Genomic DNA, 20,795 nt, shown 5'->3' with positions numbered 1-20,795 from the left:
CATGCATTTTATATACTTGTATACATGCATTTTATATACTTGTAAATATGCATTTTATATACTTGTATACATGCATTTTATATACTTGTATACATGCATTTTATATACTTGTATACATGCATTTTATATACTTGTATACATGCATTTTATATACTTGTATACATGCATTTTATATACTTGTATACATGCATTTTATATACTTGTATACATGCATTTTATATACTTGTATACATGCATTTTATATACTTGTATACATGCATTTTATATACTTGTATACATACATTTTATATACTTGTATACATGCATTTTATATACTTGTATACATGTATTTTATATACTTGTATACATGCATTTTATATACTTGTATACATACATTTTATATACTTGTATACATGCATTTTATATACTTGTATACATGCATTTTATATACTTGTATACATACATTTTATATACTTGTATACATGCATTTTATATACTTGTATACATGCATTTTATATACTTGTATACATGCATTTTATATACTTGTATACATGCATTTTATATACTTGTATACATGCATTTTATATACTTGTATACATACATTTTATATACTTGTATACATACATTTTATATACTTGTATACATGCATTTTATATACTTGTATACATGCATTTTATATACTTGTATACATACATTTTATATACTTGTATACATGCATTTTATATACTTGTATACATGCATTTTATATACTTCTACACATGCATTTTATATACTTGTATACATGCATTTTATATACTTGTATACATACATTTTATATACTTGTATACATACATTTTATATACTTGTATACATGCATTTTTCTCCTCTCTGAGCTGCTACCTTACCGTGGTAGAGGAGTTTGCGTGTCCCAATGATCCTAGGAGCTATGTTGTCTGGGGGTTTTCATGCCCCTGGTAGGGTCTCCCAAGACAAACAGGTCCTAGGTGAGTGATCAGACAAAGAGCAGCTCAAAGACTTCTATGGAATTACAACGAAATGAACCCAGATTTCCCTCGCCCGGACGTGGGTCACCGGGGCCCCCCTCTGGAGCCAGGCCCGGAGTTGGGGCACGATGGCGAGCGCCTGGTGGTCGGGCCTGTTCCCATGGGGCCCGGCCGGGCACAGCCCGAAGAGGCAACGTGGGTCATCCCTCCAATGGGCTCACCACTCATAGGAGGGGCCATAGAGGTCGGGTGCATTGTGAGCTGGGCGGCAGCCGAAGGCAGGACACTTGGCGGTCCGATCCTCGGCTACAGAAGCTAGCTCTTGGGACGTGGAACGTCACCTCACTGGGGGGGAAGGAGCCTGAGCTAGTGCGCGAGGTAGAGAAGTTCCGGCTGGATATAGTCGGACTCACCTCGACGCACAGCAAGGGCTCTGGAACCAGTTCTCTCGAGAGGGACTGGACCCTCTTCCACTCTGGCGTTGCCGGCAGTGAGAGGCGACGGGCTGGGGTGGCAATTCTGGTTGCCCCCCGGCTCAAAGCCTGTACGTTTGAGTTCAACCATTTTATATACTTGTATACATACATTTTATATACTTGTATACATGCATTTTATATACTTGTATACATGCATTTTATATACTTGTATACATGCATTTTATATACTTGTATACATGCATTTTATATACTTATATATGGGGATTTTCATCAAAGGAATAGAAAGAAATGCTGATGAAAGTGTTTGAAATGTAGATTAAAGGCCTACTAAAATGAGATGTTCTTATTTAAAGGGGGATAGCAGCTCCATTCTATGTGTCATACTTCATCATTCTATGTGTCATACTTCATCATTCTATGTGTCATACTTCATCATTCTATGTGTCATACTTCATCATTCTATGTGTCATACTTCATCATTCTATGTGTCATACTTCACCATTCTATGTGTCATACTTCATCATTCTATGTGTCATACTTCATCATTCTATGTGTCATACTTCATCATTCTATGTGTCATACTTCATCATTCTATGTGTCATACTTCATCATTCTATGTGTCATACTTCATCATTCTATGTGTCATACTTCACCATTCTATGTGTCATACTTCATCATTCTATGTGTCATACTTCATCATTCTATGTGTCATACTTCATCATTCTATGTGTCATACTTCAGCATTCTATGTGTCATACTTCATCATTCTATGTGTCATACTTCATCATTCTATGTGTCATACTTCATCATTCTATGTGTCATACTTCATCATTCTATGTGTCATACTTCATCATTCTATGTGTCATACTTCATCATTCTATGTGTCATACTTCATCATTCTATGTGTCATACTTCATCATTCTATGTGTCATACTTCATCATTCTATGTGTCATACTTCACCATTCTATGTGTCATACTTCATCATTCTATGTGTCATACTTCATCATTCTATGTGTCATACTTCATCATTTTATGTGTCATACTTCACCATTCTATGTGTCATACTTCATCATTCTATGTGTCATACTTCATCATTCTATGTGTCATACTTCATCATTCTATGTGTCATACTTCATCATTCTATGTGTCATACTTCACCATTCTATGTGTCATACTTTATCATTCTATGTGTCATACTTCATCATTCTATGTGTCATACTTCATCATTTTATGTGTCATACTTCATCATTCTATGTGTCATACTTCATCATTCTATGTGTCATACTTCATCATTCTATGTGTCATACTTCATCATTCTATGTGTCATACTTCATCATTCTATGTGTCATACTTCATCATTCTATGTGTCATACTTCATCATTCTATGTGTCATACTTCATCATTCTATGTGTCATTCTATGTGTCATACTTCATCATTCTATGTGTCATACTTCATCATTCTATGTGTCATACTTCATCATTCTATGTGTCATACTTCATCATTCTATGTGTCATACTTCATCATTCTATGTGTCATACTTCATCATTCTATGTGTCATACTTCACCATTCTATGTGTCATACTTCATCATTCTATGTGTCATACTTCATCATTCTATGTGTCATACTTCATCATTCTGTGTGTCATACTTCATCATTCTATGTGTCATACTTCATCATTCTATGTGTCATACTTCATCATTCTGTGTCATACTTCATCATTCTATGTGTCATACTTCATCATTCTATGTGTCATACTTCATCATTCTATGTGTCATACTTCATCATTCTATGTGTCATACTTCATCATTCTATGTGTCATACTTCATCATTCTATGTGTCATACTTCATCATTCTATGTGTCATACTTCATCATTCTATGTGTCATACTTCATCATTCTATGTGTCATTCTATGTGTCATACTTCATCATTCTATGTGTCATACTTCATCATTCTATGTGTCATACTTCATCATTCTATGTGTCATACTTCATCATTCTATGTGTCATACTTCATCATTCTATGTGTCATACTTCATCATTCTATGTGTCATACTTCATCATTCTATGTGTCATACTTCATCATTCTATGTGTCATTCTATGTGTCATACTTCATCATTCTATGTGTCATACTTCATCATTCTATGTGTCATACTTCATCATTCTATGTGTCATACTTCATCATTCTATGTGTCATACTTCATCATTCTATGTGTCATACTTCATCATTCTATGTGTCATACTTCACCATTCTATGTGTCATACTTCATCATTCTATGTGTCATACTTCATCATTCTATGTGTCATACTTCATCATTCTGTGTGTCATACTTCATCATTCTATGTGTCATACTTCATCATTCTATGTGTCATACTTCATCATTCTGTGTCATACTTCATCATTCTATGTGTCATACTTCATCATTCTATGTGTCATACTTCATCATTCTATGTGTCATACTTCATCATTCTATGTGTCATACTTCATCATTCTATGTGTCATACTTCATCATTCTATGTGTCATACTTCATCATTCTATGTGTCATACTTCATCATTCTATGTGTCATACTTCATCATTCTATGTGTCATTCTATGTGTCATACTTCATCATTCTATGTGTCATACTTCATCATTCTATGTGTCATACTTCATCATTCTATGTGTCATACTTCATCATTCTATGTGTCATACTTCATCATTCTATGTGTCATACTTCATCATTCTATGTGTCATACTTCATCATTCTATGTGTCATACTTCATCATTCTATGTGTCATACTTCATCATTCTATGTGTCATACTTCATCATTCTATGTGTCATACTTCATCATTTCACCATATTGCCATATTTTTGCTGAAAGGATTTAGTAGAGAACATCGAGGATAAAGTTGACAACTGGAGAAAAGTCCGCCTGTACCGGAAGTGGCAGACGATGATGTCACATGTTGATGTCTCCTCACATCTTCACATTGTTTTTAATGGGAGCCTCCAAGAAAAAACGCTATTCAGACCGAGAAAACGACCATTTCCCCATTAATTTGAGCGAGGATGAAAGATTCGTGTTTCAGGATATTGAAAGCGACGGACTAGAAAGAAAAAAAAACGCGATTGCATTGGGAGTGATTCAGATGTTTTTAGACACATTTACTAGGATAATTCTGGGAAATCCCTTATCTTTCTATTGTGTTGCTAGTGTTTTAGTGAGTTTAACAGTACCTGATAGTCGGAAGTGTGTGTCCACGGCCGGGTGTTGACGTGCAGTATCTCAGGGAAGTCGACGGCAGCTTTATGGACGACACAAGTTCAGCTGATCTCCGGTAAGAGGCGACTTTTTACCACAATTTTCTCACTGAAACTTGCTGGTTGCCATTCGGTCGGGATCCATGTTTTCTTGACCGCTGTGATCCATAGTAAAGTTTCACCTCCGGGAATTTTGAACAAGGAATCACCGTGTGTTTGTGTGGCTAAAGGCTAAAGCTTCTCAACTCCATCTTTCTTCTACTTTGACTTCTCCATTATTAATTGAACAAATTGCAAAAGATTTAGCAACCCAGATCCCCAAAATACTTTGTAATTATGCCGTTAAAGCAGACGACTTTTAGCTGTGTGTGTGTGCAGCGCTCATATGTCATAACAGTCCGTGACGTCCTGCGTACACGTCATCATTACACGACATTTTCAAGAAGAAACTCCCGGGAAATTTAAAGTTGCAATTTAGTAAACTAAAGCGGGCGTATTGTCATGTGTTGCAATGTTAATATTTCATCATTGATATATAAACTATCAGACTGCGTGGTGGCTAGTAGTGGCTTTCAGTAGGACTTTAATCATAATTAAGTTAGGTTAATAAAATGTATTTTTATTTGTGATGCATGAAAGAAGAACTCTGTTTTGGAGCAGCAGAAGTTTCTGTGCAGTCCAGTGCTGCACATTGTTGGTGTGCAAGTCATGGGAAGTCATCACATGATGTTGTCTCCTACAAGGTCATGTGATGTTTCCTCCAAGGCCACGTCATGTCTCCTACAAGGTCATGTGTTGTTTCCTCCAAGGCCACGTCATGTCTCCTACAAGGTCATGTGTTGTTTCCTCCAAGGTCACATGATGTTGTCTCCTCCAATGTTATGTGAAGTTGTCTCCTCCAAGGTCATGTGATGTTGTCTCCTCCAATGTTATGTGAAGTTGTCTCCTCCAAGGTCATGTGTTGTTTCCTCCAAGGTCACATGATGTTGTCTCCTCCAATGTTATGTGAAGTTGTCTCCTCCAAGGTCATGTGTTGTTTCTTCCAAGGTCACATGATGTTGTCTCCTCCAATGTTATGTGAAGTTGTCTCCTCCAAGGTCACGTGTTGTCTCCTCCAAGGTCATGTGATGTTGTCTCCTCCAAGGTTACATGGTTTCTCCTCCAAGGTCACGTGATGTTGTCTCCTCCAAGGTCACATGCTGTTGTCACCTCCAAGGTCACATGATGTTGTTTCCTCCAATGTCACATGATGTTGTCTCCTCCAAGGTCACTTGATGTTCTCTCCTCCAATGTCATGTGATGTTGTCTCCTCCAATGTTACATGGTTTCTCCTCCAAGGTCACGTGATGTTGTCTCCTCAAGGTCATGTGTTGTCTCCTCCAAGGTCACATGATGTTGTTTCCTCCAAGGTCACATGATCTTGTTTCCTCCAATGTCATGTGATGTTGTCTCCTCCAAGGTCACGTGTTGTCTCCTCCAAGGTCACTTGATGTTCTCTCCTCCAATGCCATGTGATGTTGTCTCCTCCAATGTTACATGATTTCTCCTCCAAGGTCACGTGATGTTGTCTCCTCAAGGTCATGTGTTGTCTCCTCCAAGGTCACATGATGTTGTTTCCTCCAATGTCATGTGATGTTGTCTCCTCCAAGGTCACGTGTTGTCTCCTCCAAGGTCACTTGATGTTCTCTCCTCCAATGTCATGTGATGTTGTCTCCTCCAATGTTACATGGTTTCTCCTCCAAGGTCACGTGATGTTGTCTCCTCAAGGTCATGTGTTGTCTCCTCCAAGGTCACATGCTGTTGTCACCTCCAAGGTCACATGATGTTGTTTCCTCCAAGGTCACATAATGTTGTTTCCTCCAAGGTCACGTGTTTCCTCCTCCAAGGTCACGTGATGTTGTTTCCTCCAAGGGCATGTGATGTCTCCTCCAAGGTCACGTGTTGTCTCCTCTAAGGTCATGTGATGTTGTCTCCTCCAAGGTCACGTGTTTCCTCCTCCAAGGTCACATGATGTTTCCTCCAAGGTCACGTGATGTTTCCTCCAAGGTCATGTGCCATTGTCTCCTCCAAGGTCATGTGATGTTGTCTCCTCCAAGGTCACGTGGTCCTAAGGTGAAGTCTGGAGGACATCAGGCTGGAAAGTTGCAGGAGTTGTTCCTGAGCCCCCTGGGGAAGCGAGGGACCCTCCTTGAGCGGGGCGGGGCTTCTGCTGAGAAGTAGGGGATCAGCACAGTGCAGGGGGCGGGGCTTGTGCTGAGCAGTAGGGGATCAGCACAGTGCAGGGGGCGGGGCTTGTGCTGAGCAGTAGGGGATCAGCACAGTGCAGGGGGCGGGGCTTGTGCTGAGCAGTAGGGGATCAGCACAGTGCCTGCAGGCTCCTTGCTGCTGTGACCACTTCTCCTCTGGAGGAAGGAGCTTCTCTGTGGACTAACTCCTGCACGTGAAGAAGGAGGAAGAAGTTTCAATGCAACGCTGCTTGATCCAAAACAAAAGTATGGCGGCCGACAACTGCAAGGACCCCAGGAGGAAGTTGCTGGTGGGAGTGGACCTCTTCTGCCTCTTCTTAGGTAACACTTTCACAACCGTCCTCATGCTTTCACCTTTTAACACACGTCCTCATGCTTTCACAGCCGTCCTCATGCTTTCACCTTTTAACACACGTCCTCATGCTTTCACCTTTTAACACACGTCCTCATGCTTTCACCTTTTAACACACGTCCTCATGCTTTCACAGCCGTCCTCATGCTTTCACCTTTTAACACACGTCCTCATGCTTTCACAGCCGTCCTCATGCTTTCACCTTTTAACACACGTCCTCATGCTTTCACAGCCGTCCTCATGCTTTCACCTTTTAACAGCTATCATGCTTTGATTTTCCAAACAACTTTTTTTTACTGCTCATAAAAGATGTTTCATAATTTCTTCAAAGCGGGAAACAACGTTTGTTCAGGGGTCCCCAAACTACAACCTGGGGGCCGAATCCAGCCCCACTTTAAAACTCACACACACACACATATATATATATATATATATATATATATATATATATATATACTGTATATATATATATATATATATATATATATATATTAGGGGTGTGGGAAAAAATCAATTCGAATCGAATTGTTTACGTTGTGCGATTCAGAATCGATTCTCATTTTTAAAAAATCGATATTTTTTATTATTTTTTATTTTAAATTTTATTTTATTTATTTATTTATTTTTTTTAATCACTCCAACAAAGCACTACACAGCAATACCATAACAATGCAATCCAATTCCAAAAGCAAAGCTGAGCCAGCAACACTCAGAACTGCAATAAACAGAACAATTGAGAGGAGACACAAACACCACACAGAACAAAACAAAAGTAGTGAAACAAAAATGAATATTCAGTCAATCAATGTATAGCCCCAAATCACAAATGTCTCAAAGGACTGCACAAATCATTACGACTACAACATCCTCGGAAGAACCCACATATTTTCAACAACAGTATCAATATTAGTTATAATTTCAGCATAGCAGTGATTAAAAATCCCTCATTGACATTATCATTAGACATTTATAAAAATAATCAAAAAGAACAATAGTGTCACAGTGGCTTACACTTGCATGGCATCTCATAAGCTGGACAACACACTGTGTCCAATGTTTGCACAAAGATAAAATAAGTCAGATTTTTGCTTCCTTTAATAGTTTGAACAAATTGACATTATTGCAATCAGTTGATTAAACATTGTCCTTTACAATTATAAAAGCTTTTTACAAAAATCTACTACTCTGCTAGCATGTCAGCAGACTGGGGTAGATCCTGCTGAAATCTATGTATTGAAGGAATACACAATCCTTTTCAATCGGAAAAATACCGTTTTTGAATCGAGAATCGAATCGAAAAAATCGATATATTATCGAATCGTGACCCCAAGAATCGATATTGAATAGAATCTTGGGACACATACAGATTCACAGCCCTAATATATATATATATATAAATAAATGATAAATGGGTTGTACTTGTATAGCGCTTTTCTACCTTCAAGGTACTCAAAGCGCTTTGACACTACTTCCACATTCACACACACATTCACACACTGATGGAAGGAGCTGCCATGCAAGGCGCCAACCAGCACCCATCAGGAGCAAGGGTGAAGTGTCTTGCTCAGGACACAACGGACGCGACGAGGTTTGTTCTAGGTGGGATTTGAACCAGTGACCCTCGGGTTGCGCACGGCCACTCTTCCACTGCGCCACGCCGTCCCATATATATATATATATATATATATATATATATATATATATATATATATATGTATATATATGTATATATATGTATATATATGTATATATATATATGTATATGTATATATACATATATATATGTATATATACATATATATATGTGTATATACATATATATATGTATATATACATATATATGTATATATACATATATATGTATATATACATATATGTATATATACATATATGTATGTATGTGTATATATATATATGTATATGTATGTATGTGTATATATATATATGTATATGTATGTATGTGTATATATATATATGTATATGTATGTGTATATATATATGTATATGTATGTATGTGTATATATATATATGTATATATATGTGTATATATATATATGTATATGTATGTATGTGTATATATATATGTATATATATGTGTATATATATATATATGTATATATATGTGTATATATATATATGTATATGTATGTATGTGTATATATATATGTATATATATGTGTATATATATATATTTATTTATGCAAGATGGCGGCGCCCGGACGGGCTGCGACACTGCGGTGCTCTTGCTAAAGATGGAACATTTGGTGGAAATGCCGGACAGTTCTGCAGACTTCATGGCTGGCTCGCATCGTGGTCACTCCGTGATCACGTACGACCGCCAGACACTTCTGGATATGGACATATTGGGCCGTTTTGGACTGATAGACGCGGGCGTGCTAAACATGCTAACTAGCATGGGGATTCATCGGCGGCTACATCCAGCGGCCTGTGAAGCAGCGGAGTCTAGTAGCAGCGGGGGCCGTCTACGGAGCAGACGCCAGCGGTGTGATCGGAAACGCGGATGTCGAGCCGGGCTAAAAACAAAGCAGAAGGCTAATCCCCACAGTACACCACTTCCCTCCACCCTGAAGACGGATTTAGATGGAAAGTGCGAGACTACTGGTCTGGGTAAGGAGTCTGTTAAATTAGAACAAGTTTTTTCTACTTTGAGTGTTTCAGAGTTGGACATGTGTTTTACTGAGGTGGCTAACTATGATGCGTGCAGTTTATCAAAGCAACAAACAAACAATCGGAAAATCCCCGTTACTGAGGAGGCTAACTATGATGCGTGCAGTTTATCAAAGCAACAAACAAACAATCGGAACATCCCCGTTACTGAGGTGGCTAACCATGATGCGTGCAGTTTATCAAAGCAACAATCAAACAATCGGAACATTCCCGTCGTATCAATTCCTAGATATGGTCGTAATTATACTGAATGCACTGGGCATAATAAACACAACATTATTAATATTGCTACTACGGATAATTTGATCAAAAATTCCCTAAAACAGCCCACTACCTATAAAGTAGGTTTTTTAAACATAAGATCATTGTCTCCCAAAACGTTGTTAGTTAATGATATTATCAGAGACAACAATCTTAACGTCATCGGTCTCAGCGAAACCTGGCTTAAACCAAACGACTTTTTTGCGCTAAATGAGGCATGTCCTCCTAACTTTACACATGCGCATATTGCCCGTCCGCTTAAAAGGGGTGGGGGGGTCGCACTAATATACAACGAAAACTTTAACCTTAGTCCTAACATAAATAATAAATATAAATCGTTTGAGGTGCTTACTATGAGGTCTGTCACACCGCTGCCTCTACACCTGGCTGTTATCTACCGCCCCCCAGGGCCCTGTTCGGACTTCATCAATGAATTCTCAGAGTTCGTTGCTGATCTAGTGACACACGCCGATAATATAATCATAATGGGGGACTTTAATATCCACATGAATACCCCATCGGACCCACCGTGCGTAGCGCTCCAGAGTATAATTGATAGCTGTGGTCTCACACAAATAATAAATGAACCCACGCATCGCAACGGTAATACGATAGACCTAGTGCTTGTCAAGGGGATCACCGCTTCCAAAGTTACGATACTCCCGTATACTAAAGTATTGTCCGATCATTACCTTATAAAATTCGAGGTTCAGACGCATGTTCGTCAAACTAATAATAATAATAACTGCTATAGCAGCCGCAACATTAATACGGCCACAACGACAACTCTTGCTGACCTACTGCCCTCGGTAATGGCACCATTCCCAAAGTATGTGGGCTCTATTGATAACCTCACTAACAATTTTAACGACGCCCTGCGCGAAACCATTGATAACATAGCACCGCTAAAGTTAAAAAAGGCTCCAAAAAAGCGCACCCCGTGGTTTACAGAAGAAACTAGAGCTCAGAAATTATTATGCAGAAAGCTGGAACGCAAATGGCGCACGACTAAACTTGAGGTGCACCATCAAGCATTTAGTGATGGTTTAATAACTTATAAACGCATGCTTACCTTAGCTAAAGCTAATTATTACTCAAATCTCATCCACCGTAATAAAAACGATCCTAAATTTTTGTTTAGTACGGTAGCATCGCTAACCCAACAAGGGACTCCTTCCAGTAGCTCCACCCACTCAGCTGATGACTTTATGCAATTCTTTAGTAAGAAAATTGAAGTCATTAGAAAGGAGATTAAAGACAATGCGTCCCAGCTACAACGGGGTTCTATTAACACTGACACGATTGTATATACGGCGGATACTGCCCTCCAAAATAGTTTCTCTCGTTTTGAGGAAATAACATTAGAGGAATTGTTACAACGTGTAAATGGAATAAAACAAACAACATGTTTACTTGACCCTCTTCCTGGGAAACTGATCAAGGAGCTCTTTGTATTATTAGGTCCATCAGTGCTAAATATTATAAACTTATCACTTTCCTCGGGCACTGTTCCCCTAGCATTCAAAAAAGCGGTTATTCATCCTCTCCTTAAAAGACCTAACCTCGATCCTGACCTCATGGTAAACTACCGACCGGTGTCTCACCTTCCCTTCATTTCAAAAATCCTCGAAAAAATTGTTGCGGAGCAGTTAAATGAACACTTAGCGTCTAACAATCTATGTGAAACCTTTCAATCCGGTTTCAGGGCAAATCACTCGACGGAGACAGCCCTCGCAAAAATGACTAATGATCTATTGCTAACGATGGATTCTGATGCGTCATCTATGTTGCTGCTCCTCGATCTTAGCGCTGCTTTCGATACCGTCGATCATAATATTTTATTAGAACGTATCAAAACACGAATCGGTATGTCAGACTTAGCCCTGTCTTGGTTTAACTCTTATCTTACTGATAGGATGCAGTGTGTCTCCCATAACAATGTGACCTCGGACTACGTTAAGGTAACGTGTGGAGTTCCCCAGGGTTCGGTCCTTGGCCCTGCACTCTTCAGCATCTACATGCTGCCGCTAGGTGACATCATACGCAAATACGGTGTTAGCTTTCACTGTTATGCTGATGACACCCAACTCTACATGCCCCTAAAGCTGACCAACACGCCGGATTGTAGTCAGCTGGAGGCGTGTCTTAATGAAATTAAACAATGGATGTCCGCTAACTTTTTGCAACTCAACGCCAAAAAAACGGAAATGCTGATTATCGGTCCTGCTAGACACCGAACTCTATTTAATAATACAACTCTAACATTTGACAACCAAACAATTAAACAAGGCGACACGGTAAAGAATCTGGGTATTATCTTCGACCCAACTCTCTCCTTTGAGGCACACATTAAAAGCGTTACTAAAACGGCCTTCTTTCATCTCCGTAATATCGCTAAAATTCGCTCCATTCTGTCCACTAAAGACGCTGAGATCATTATCCATGCGTTTGTTACGTCTCGCCTCGACTACTGTAACGTATTATTTTCGGGTCTCCCCATGTCTAGCATTAAAAGATTACAGTTGGTACAAAATGCGGCTGCTAGACTTTTGACAAGAACAAGAAAGTTTGATCACATTACGCCTGTACTGGCTCACCTGCACTGGCTTCCTGTGCACTTAAGATGTGACTTTAAGGTTTTACTACTTACATATAAAATACTACACGGTCTAGCTCCATCCTATCTTGCCGATTGTATTGTACCATATGTCCCGGCAAGAAATCTGCGTTCAAAGGACTCCGGCTTATTAGTGATTCCCAAAGCCCAAAAAAAGTCTGCGGGCTATAGAGCGTTTTCCGTTCGGGCTCCAGTACTCTGGAATGCCCTCCCGGTAACAGTTCGAGATGCCACCTCAGTAGAAGCATTTAAGTCTCACCTTAAAACTCATTTGTATACTGTAGCCTTTAAATAGACTCCCTTTTTAGACCAGTTGATCTGCTGTTTCTTTTCTTTTTCTTCTATGTCCCACTCTCCCTTGTGGAGGGGGTCCGGTCCGATCCGGTGGCCATGTACTGCTTGCCTGTGTATCGGCTGGGGACATCTCTGCGCTGCTGATCCGCCTCCGCTTGGGATGGTTTCCTGGTGGCTCCGCTGTGAACGGGACTCTCTCTGCTGAGTTGGACCCGCTTTGGACTGGACTCTTGCGACTGTGTTGGATCCATTGTGGATTGAACTTTCACAGTATCATGTTAGACCCGCTCGACATCCATTGCTTTCCTCCTCTCTAAGGTTCTCATAGTCATTATTGTCACCGACGTCCCACTGGGTGTGAGTTTTCCTTGCCCTTATGTGGGCCTACCGAGGATGTCGTGGTGGTTTGTGCAGCCCTTTGAGACACTAGTGATTTAGGGCTATATAAGTAAACATTGATTGATTGATTGATATATATGTATATATATGTATGTATATATATGTGTATATATATATATGTATATGTATGTATGTGTATATATATGTGTATATATATATATATGTATATATATGTATGTATATATATATATATATATATATGTGTGTGTGTGTGTGTGTGTGTGTGTGTGTATGAGTTTGATTGACTAGCAGAGTTTGAAGTGGAAGGGTTTTAACTAAAGAGGAGGAGGAGGAGTTGTGTACGTGATGAAGAAGTTGTGGTAAATAACTTGTCTTGTGTTTGGTTCTTGTTCCTGTGCTGTGCTCCTATTTTGGTGGCACTTCCTGTTGTGTTGTTGTTTATTCACAACTACTTGATACACGCCTTCAGGCACTTTAGTGTTGGCCATGAAGACTATTTGAGTTGAGTGTTTGTTTGGAAAGGATCTTCTTCATCTGGACCTGAGATTTGCTTTATTCCACCATTTTATTCTTTTTCATTTCGGCATTTTCCTATTCTTCCTTTGTTTTGACCATCAAGAAGTACTTTGACCTGCATCTTGGCCACACCCACTGATGGCTGCCATGATGTTGTAACCATTGACACCTGGCAGCAACACAACTCTAATTGACACCTGGCAGCAACACAACTCTAATTGACACCTGGCAGCAACACAACTCTAATTGACACCTGGCAGCAACACAACTCTAATTGACACCTGGCAGCAACACAACTCTAATTGACACCTGGCAGCAACACAACTCTAATTGACACCTGGCAGCAACACAACTCTAATTGACACCTGGCAGCAACACAACTCTAATTGACACCTGGCAGCAACACAACTCTAATTGACACCTGGCAGCAACACAACTCTAATTGACACCTGGCAGCAACACAACTCTAATTGACACCTGGCAGCAACACAACTCTAATTGACACCTGGCAGCAACACAACTCTAATTGACACCTGGCAGCAACACAACTCTAATTGACACCTGGCAGCAACACAACTCTAATTGACACCTGGCAGCAACACAACTCTAATTGACACCTGGCACCAACACAACTCTAATTGACACCTGGCACCAACACAACTCTAATTGACACCTGGCAGCAACACAACTCTAATTGACACCTGGCAGCAACACAACTCTAATTGACACCTGGCAGCAACACAACTCTAATTGACACCTGGCAGCAACACAACTCTAATTGACACCTGGCAGCAACGCAACTCTAACTTCAAATGGAACATTTTCATTTTACTGAAGGAATCAATTAAGTTATATCCATCTATCTACATGGGATAGGCTCCAGCACCCCCCGCAACCTAGACAAGTCACCACCTCACCCAGGGCCAACACAGACAGACAACATTCACACACTAGGGACCATTTAGTGTTGCCAATCAACCTATCCCCAGGTGCAGGTGGGAGGGGCCTATCCCCAGGTGCATGTCTTTGGAGGTGGGAGGGGCCTGTCCCCAGGTGCATGTCTTTGGAGGTGGGAGGGGCCTGTCCCCAGGTGCATGTCTTTGGAGGTGGGAGGGGCCTGTCCCCAGGTGCATGTCTTTGGAGGTGGGAGGGGCCTTAAAGAGAGATTTAAAAACTGGTTAGGTTATGGACCTAAATGACAACAATAGATAGAAATGCCAACTCCATGAAACTGCAAGGAGCTGTGTGAGGGTGGTCCAACCACCAATGTGAGTCAAAAACAGCAAAGACCTCTGGACATGTTTCTGCTCCAGACAGTCAGGGATGTGCATGAAAAAAATGTGTGTGTTTATTTTAATATTCATGGTATTTTGGCCAAATTCTGCAAAAGAGTCCACTCCGAGGCCGAGGGCAAACACACAAGTCTGCGAAAGAGTCCGCTGTGAGTCCCTGGGCAAACACACAAGTCTGCAAAAGAGTCCGCTGTGAGTCCCTGGGCAAACACACAAGTCTGCAAAAGAGTCCACTGTGAGTCCCTGGGCAAACACAAAAGTCTGCAAAAGAGTCCGCTGTGAGTCTCCGGGCAAACACAAAGTCTGAGAGGTATTTTCTCTCGGATGTTGATGATAGCAAATGATTGCATCATGAAAAAGTATTTTGTGAGAGCAGGAAATAAAATTCTGAATGTTGAGACTGGTGTGGCTGGTCTTAGAGAGCCGGCTCACACTTGCTGAGGGGTTGTTGTTTCTGGCAGGATGAAGAGCCCTCTTTCCCACCTTCTCTGCTTTTAAGACCGGGAAGGGGTGGAGGGGGAATCCCAAGATGTTGCACTCACTGCTGATGCGGCACTTTTTGGATGCAGGGAAAGTATTTGCAAGGCTGAGAAAAATCCCCAGCTGAGTGTCTGGAAAAGAGGAGTTCAGGAGTTGAGTCTTTACAGAGTCCTGGACAAGACTTTGCTAGGGATCCATCATGAGTCCAGCAGGGAGCTGTACGCTTGCCAGGGGCTCACGTGTTCTTTCAATAACACAACTGACGGATCAGTCAAGTTTGAGTGTGAAAGACCCCCGACTGTTGGAGGGATTTAAGTCCCTGCTGATATTTGTTTGAGGACTGTGAATGAAAACAGCAAACGTGAAGAGAAGGCCAGCATTTGGTAGTTCCCACCCGTCAGCCCGGCCCTGGAACAAGATCCCCCACCTGGACCTCCAAAGGCCAGTCAGCTGTGTGTATGCAGACTTTCAGGCTTTAGGGGCTCAGACACTGAAGAGTGTTTGTTTGGACTAAAGCCTCGTCCTGACCTCTACACCCACCTGCTTTCAACCTTCTCAGCCACACAGCCTGGATGGCAGAAGTATTCATAGTGTCTATTATTATTCTAATTGTCTGTGCCCGGAGTCGCCTCATTGGAAAGAAGTCCACACTCACACTTCAAAGTCGCCCACCGCTGCCTTGAAGTACCTCGGAGAACCACAAACACGCTTCCCAATCCCAAAGTGTTCTGTTGGCCATCAGCAGATGGATACCATGGTTTTGCCACCTGAAGGGACGGAAAGACACCAAATGGATCCGACTTCTTTAGTGAAGAAGTTCATTTAAGTTTTCTCTGCTCAGGTCGCCAAAAAGATTTGCTTTTCAATCGAATCCTTTATTTCTAGCACACTATTAGCAACGCAACTGTCTGCAGAGTGCCGCATGAATTTTAAACAAGGAAACACCGGCTGTGTTTGTGTGGCTAAAGGCTAAAAGCTTCCCACCAACAGCATTCTTCTTTGATGTCTCCGTTATTAATTGAAAAAATTGCAAAAGATTCAGCAACACAGATGTCCAAAATACTGTGTAACTATGCGATTAAAGCAGACTACTTATAGCTGGGATCGGGCTGGAAAATAATGTCCGCTACAACCCGAGACGTCAAATGCACGCGTCATCATTCCGCGATGTTTTCAACACGACACTACACGGGAAATTTAAAATTGCTGTATTGGCATGTGTTGCAATGTTAATATTTCATCATTGATATATAAACTATCAGACTGCGTGGTGGCTTTCAGTAGGCCTTTAAGAACAAACAGTAACATTTAAAAATCAATTCTAAAACGAGCGGGAAAAGGAACTGAAAGCGTGACAGGTGATTCCAGGAGTCAGACCTAAAAGCCTGCACGACCTGTTCAAATTGTTTCAAAGATAAAGCTTTCACCTTTGATAAAAGCTGAATTTAATACAAACCTGATTTAACAACGGTGTTGACTTGTTTGTCAAATTTAAAAGTGTGGTCTAAAATGACTCCAAGGCTGGCGGCTGTGGGACGTCCAGAGTTCTAAGGAAAGTCCAAGTCCAGCAGAGGATCACTGTTGCCCTGTTTTTTCCTCGTTTAGATTTGGAAAAAAATTGTCCACCATGTTGTGTGTCCAACCACACGGTCCACCATGTTGTGTGTCCAACCACACGGTCCACCATGTTGTGTGTCCAACCACACGGTCCACCATGTTGTGTGTCCAACCACACGGTCCACCATGTTGTGTGTCCAACCACACGGTCCACCACGTTGTGTGTCCAACCACACGGTCCACCATGTTGTGTGTCCAACCACACGGTCCACCATGTTGTGTGTCCAACCACACCGTCCACCATGTTGTGTGTCCAACCACTCGGTCCACCATGTCGTGTGTCCAACCACACGGTCCACCATGTCGTGTGTCCAACCACACGGTCCACCATGTCGTGTGTCCAACCACACGGTCCACCATGTCGTGTGTCCAACCACACGGTCCACCATGTCGTGTGTCCAACCACACGGTCCACCATGTCGTGTGTCCAACAACACGGTCCACCATGTCGTGTGTCCAACCACACGGTCCACCATGTCGTGTGTCCAACCACACGGTCCACCATGTCGTGTGTCCAACCACACGGTCCAACATGTCGTGTGTCCAACCACACAGTCCACCATGTTGCGTGTCCAACCACACGGTCCACCATGGTGCGTGTCCAACCACACGGTCCACCATGGTGCGTGTCCAACCACACGGTCCACCATGGTGCGTGTCCAACCACACGGTCCACCATGTTGTGTGTCCAACCACACGGTCCACCATGTTGCGTGTCCAACCACACGGTCCACCATGGTGCGTGTCCAACCACACGGTCCACCATGGTGCGTGTCCAACCACACGGTCCACCATGTTGCGTGTCCAACCACACGGTCCACCATGTTGCGTGTCCAACCACACGGTCCACCATGTTGCGTGTCCAACCACACGGTCCACCATGTTGTGTGTCCAACCACACGGTCCACCATGGTGCGTGTCCAACCACACGGTCCACCATGGTGCGTGTCCAACCACACGGTCCACCATGGTGCGTGTCCAACCACACGGTCCACCATGTTGCGTGTCCAACCACACGGTCCACCATGTTGCGTGTCCAACCACACGGTCCACCATGTTGCGTGTCCAACCACACGGTCCACCATGTTGCGTGTCCAACCACACGGTCCACCATGTTGCGTGTCCAACCACACGGTCCACCATGGTGCGTGTCCAACCACACGGTCCACCATGGTGCGTGTCCAACCACACGGTCCACCATGGTGCGTGTCCAACCACACGGTCCACCATGTTGCGTGTCCAAGCACACGGTCCACCATGTTGCGTGTCCAAGCACACGGTCCACCATGTTGCGTGTCCAACCACACGGTCCACCATGTTGTGTGTCCAACCACACAGTCCACCATGTTGTGTGTCCAATCACACAGTCCACCATGTTGTGTGTCCAACCACACAGTCCACCATGTTGTGTGTCCAACCACACAGTCCACCATGTTGTGTGTCCAACCACACAGTCCACCATGTTGTCTGTCCAACCACACGGTCCACCATGTTGCGTGTCCAACCACACGGTCCACCATGTTGCGTGTCCAACCACACGGTCCACCATGTTGCGTCTCCAACCACACGGTCCACCATGTTGCGTGTCCAACCACACGGTCCACCATGTTGTGTGTCCAACCACACGGTCCACCATGTTGTGTGTCCAACCACACGGTCCACCATGTTGTGTGTCCAACCACACGGTCCACCATGTTGTCTGTCCAACCACACGGTCCACCATGTTGTCTGTCCAACCACACGGTCCACCATGTTGTGTGTCCAACCACACGTTGCACCATGTTGTGTGTCCAACCACACGGTGCACCATGTTGTCTGTCCAACCACACGGTGCACCATGTTGTGTGTCCAACCACACGGTCCACCATGTTGTCTGTCCAACCACACGGTCCACCATGTTGTGTGTCCAACCACACGGTCCACCATGTTGTCTGTCCAACCACACGGTCCACCATGTTGTGTGTCCAACCACACAGTCCACCATGTTGTGTGTCCAACCACACGGTGCACCATGTTGTGTGTCCAACCACACGGTCCACCATGTTGTGTGTCCAACCACACGGTCCACCATGTTGTGTGTCCAACCACACGGTCCACCATGTTGTGTGTCCAACCACACGGTCCACCATGTTGTGTGTCCAACCACACGGTGCACCATGTTGTCTGTCCAACCACACAGTCCACCATGTTGCGTGTCCAACCACACGGTGCACCATGTCGTGTGTCCAACCACACGGTCCACCATGTCGCGTGTCCAACCACACGGTGCACCATGTTGTGTGTCCAACCACACGGTCCACCATGTTGCGTGTCCAACCACACGGTCCACCATGTTGTGTGTCCAACCACACGGTGCACCATGTTGTGTGTCCAACCACACGGTCCACCATGTTGTGTGTCCAACCACACGGTCCACCATGTTGTGTGTCCAACCACACGGTCCACCATGTTGTCTGTCCAACCACACGGTCCACCATGTTGTCTGTCCAACCACACAGTCCACCATGTTGTGTGTCCAACCACACAGTGATGCTTGTTGCTGTGTTTTTGCACAAATCCCCCATGGCGCCTTACCGGAGAGGATTCTTGTGCAGCGACAACAGCATGAGTGTCCCCTTTAAGAGCAGCCCAGTGTCCACTACGCTGCTGACGTCCGTGGGGGTCTCTGTGCCCGTGGTCTCAGTAATTGGTGTTGTGGTGCAGCACCAGGACCAGAGAACAGGCATCAGGACTCCTTCAATTCGCCGGCAGTCAGGCAGACTCTGGGTTTGCTTAGTGACGCTTACAGGTGTCACTCATTAATACCAGCAGGCTGACTTGGAAAACAAGGTCTGAGGTCCAGTAGCTAAAGTCCATGGTACGTTGTGTCCAACAGAGTCCCTTGTGGCCCAGGCACCTTTTCTACGTCTAAAAACCAAACCCAGAATACGATTGAACTGGTCCCAGAGGTTGTTCTCTTGTTCTTGTACCTGTGACCTCTTGAATTTGCATATCATTAACTCCACCCTTCCATCTTCCTCTCCATCCTTTGTCACCTCCACCTCCACCCCCACCTCCTCCCCTCCACACTTCTCTCACCGCATCTTCACCAGCTGGCCTGCCTTTCTTGGTCATTGAGACCAGCGCTGTTCTGCCCTACCGTAGAGGCTTCTACTGCGGCGACCAGTCCATCAACTACCCCGCCAAACATGGAGACACCATTAGTGATGGTGTGCTTACCGCTGCTGGCATTCTTATCACCATCTTGTCTGTAAGTCACATCACTAATGTACCATCTGCTCTGTAAGTCACATCACTAATGTAACATCTGCTCTGTAAGTCACATCACTAATGTACCATCTGGTCTGTAAGTCACATCACTAATGTACCATCTGCTCTGTAAGTCACATCACTAATGTACCATCTGCTCTGTAAGTCACATCACTAATG

At 43.0% G+C, this 20,795-nt stretch overlaps 2 protein-coding genes across 20 annotated transcripts in view; both read left to right on the top strand.

Moving 5' to 3' along the window:
- The window catches only part of LOC133552029 (uncharacterized), a 57,065-nt gene extending 50,187 nt beyond the window's left edge, over positions 1-6,878 (top strand). For all 19 annotated transcript variants that reach the window (XM_061899284.1, XM_061899280.1, XM_061899304.1 and 16 more), the window contains one exon: positions 6,740-6,878. In XM_061899284.1, the coding sequence (XP_061755268.1) occupies positions 6,740-6,863 (124 nt within the window). In that variant the 3' untranslated portion in view covers positions 6,864-6,878. The remainder of the gene's footprint in view (positions 1-6,739) is intronic.
- A 93-nt stretch (positions 6,879-6,971) lies between these two features.
- The window catches only part of LOC133552031 (phospholipid phosphatase 3-like), a 44,576-nt gene continuing 30,752 nt past the window's right edge, over positions 6,972-20,795 (top strand). The window contains exons 1-2 of the mRNA XM_061899308.1: positions 6,972-7,210; positions 20,459-20,616. Of these exons, the coding sequence (XP_061755292.1) occupies positions 7,108-7,210; positions 20,459-20,616 (261 nt within the window). The 5' untranslated portion in view covers positions 6,972-7,107. The remainder of the gene's footprint in view (positions 7,211-20,458; positions 20,617-20,795) is intronic.

The sequence above is a fragment of the Nerophis ophidion genome, linkage group LG04 (assembly GCF_033978795.1).
Source record: "Nerophis ophidion isolate RoL-2023_Sa linkage group LG04, RoL_Noph_v1.0, whole genome shotgun sequence".
Lineage (NCBI taxonomy): Eukaryota > Metazoa > Chordata > Actinopteri > Syngnathiformes > Syngnathidae > Nerophis > Nerophis ophidion.
The sequence above is the reverse complement of the archived record's forward strand: the minus strand, read 5'-3'. Positions and strand labels throughout refer to the sequence as shown.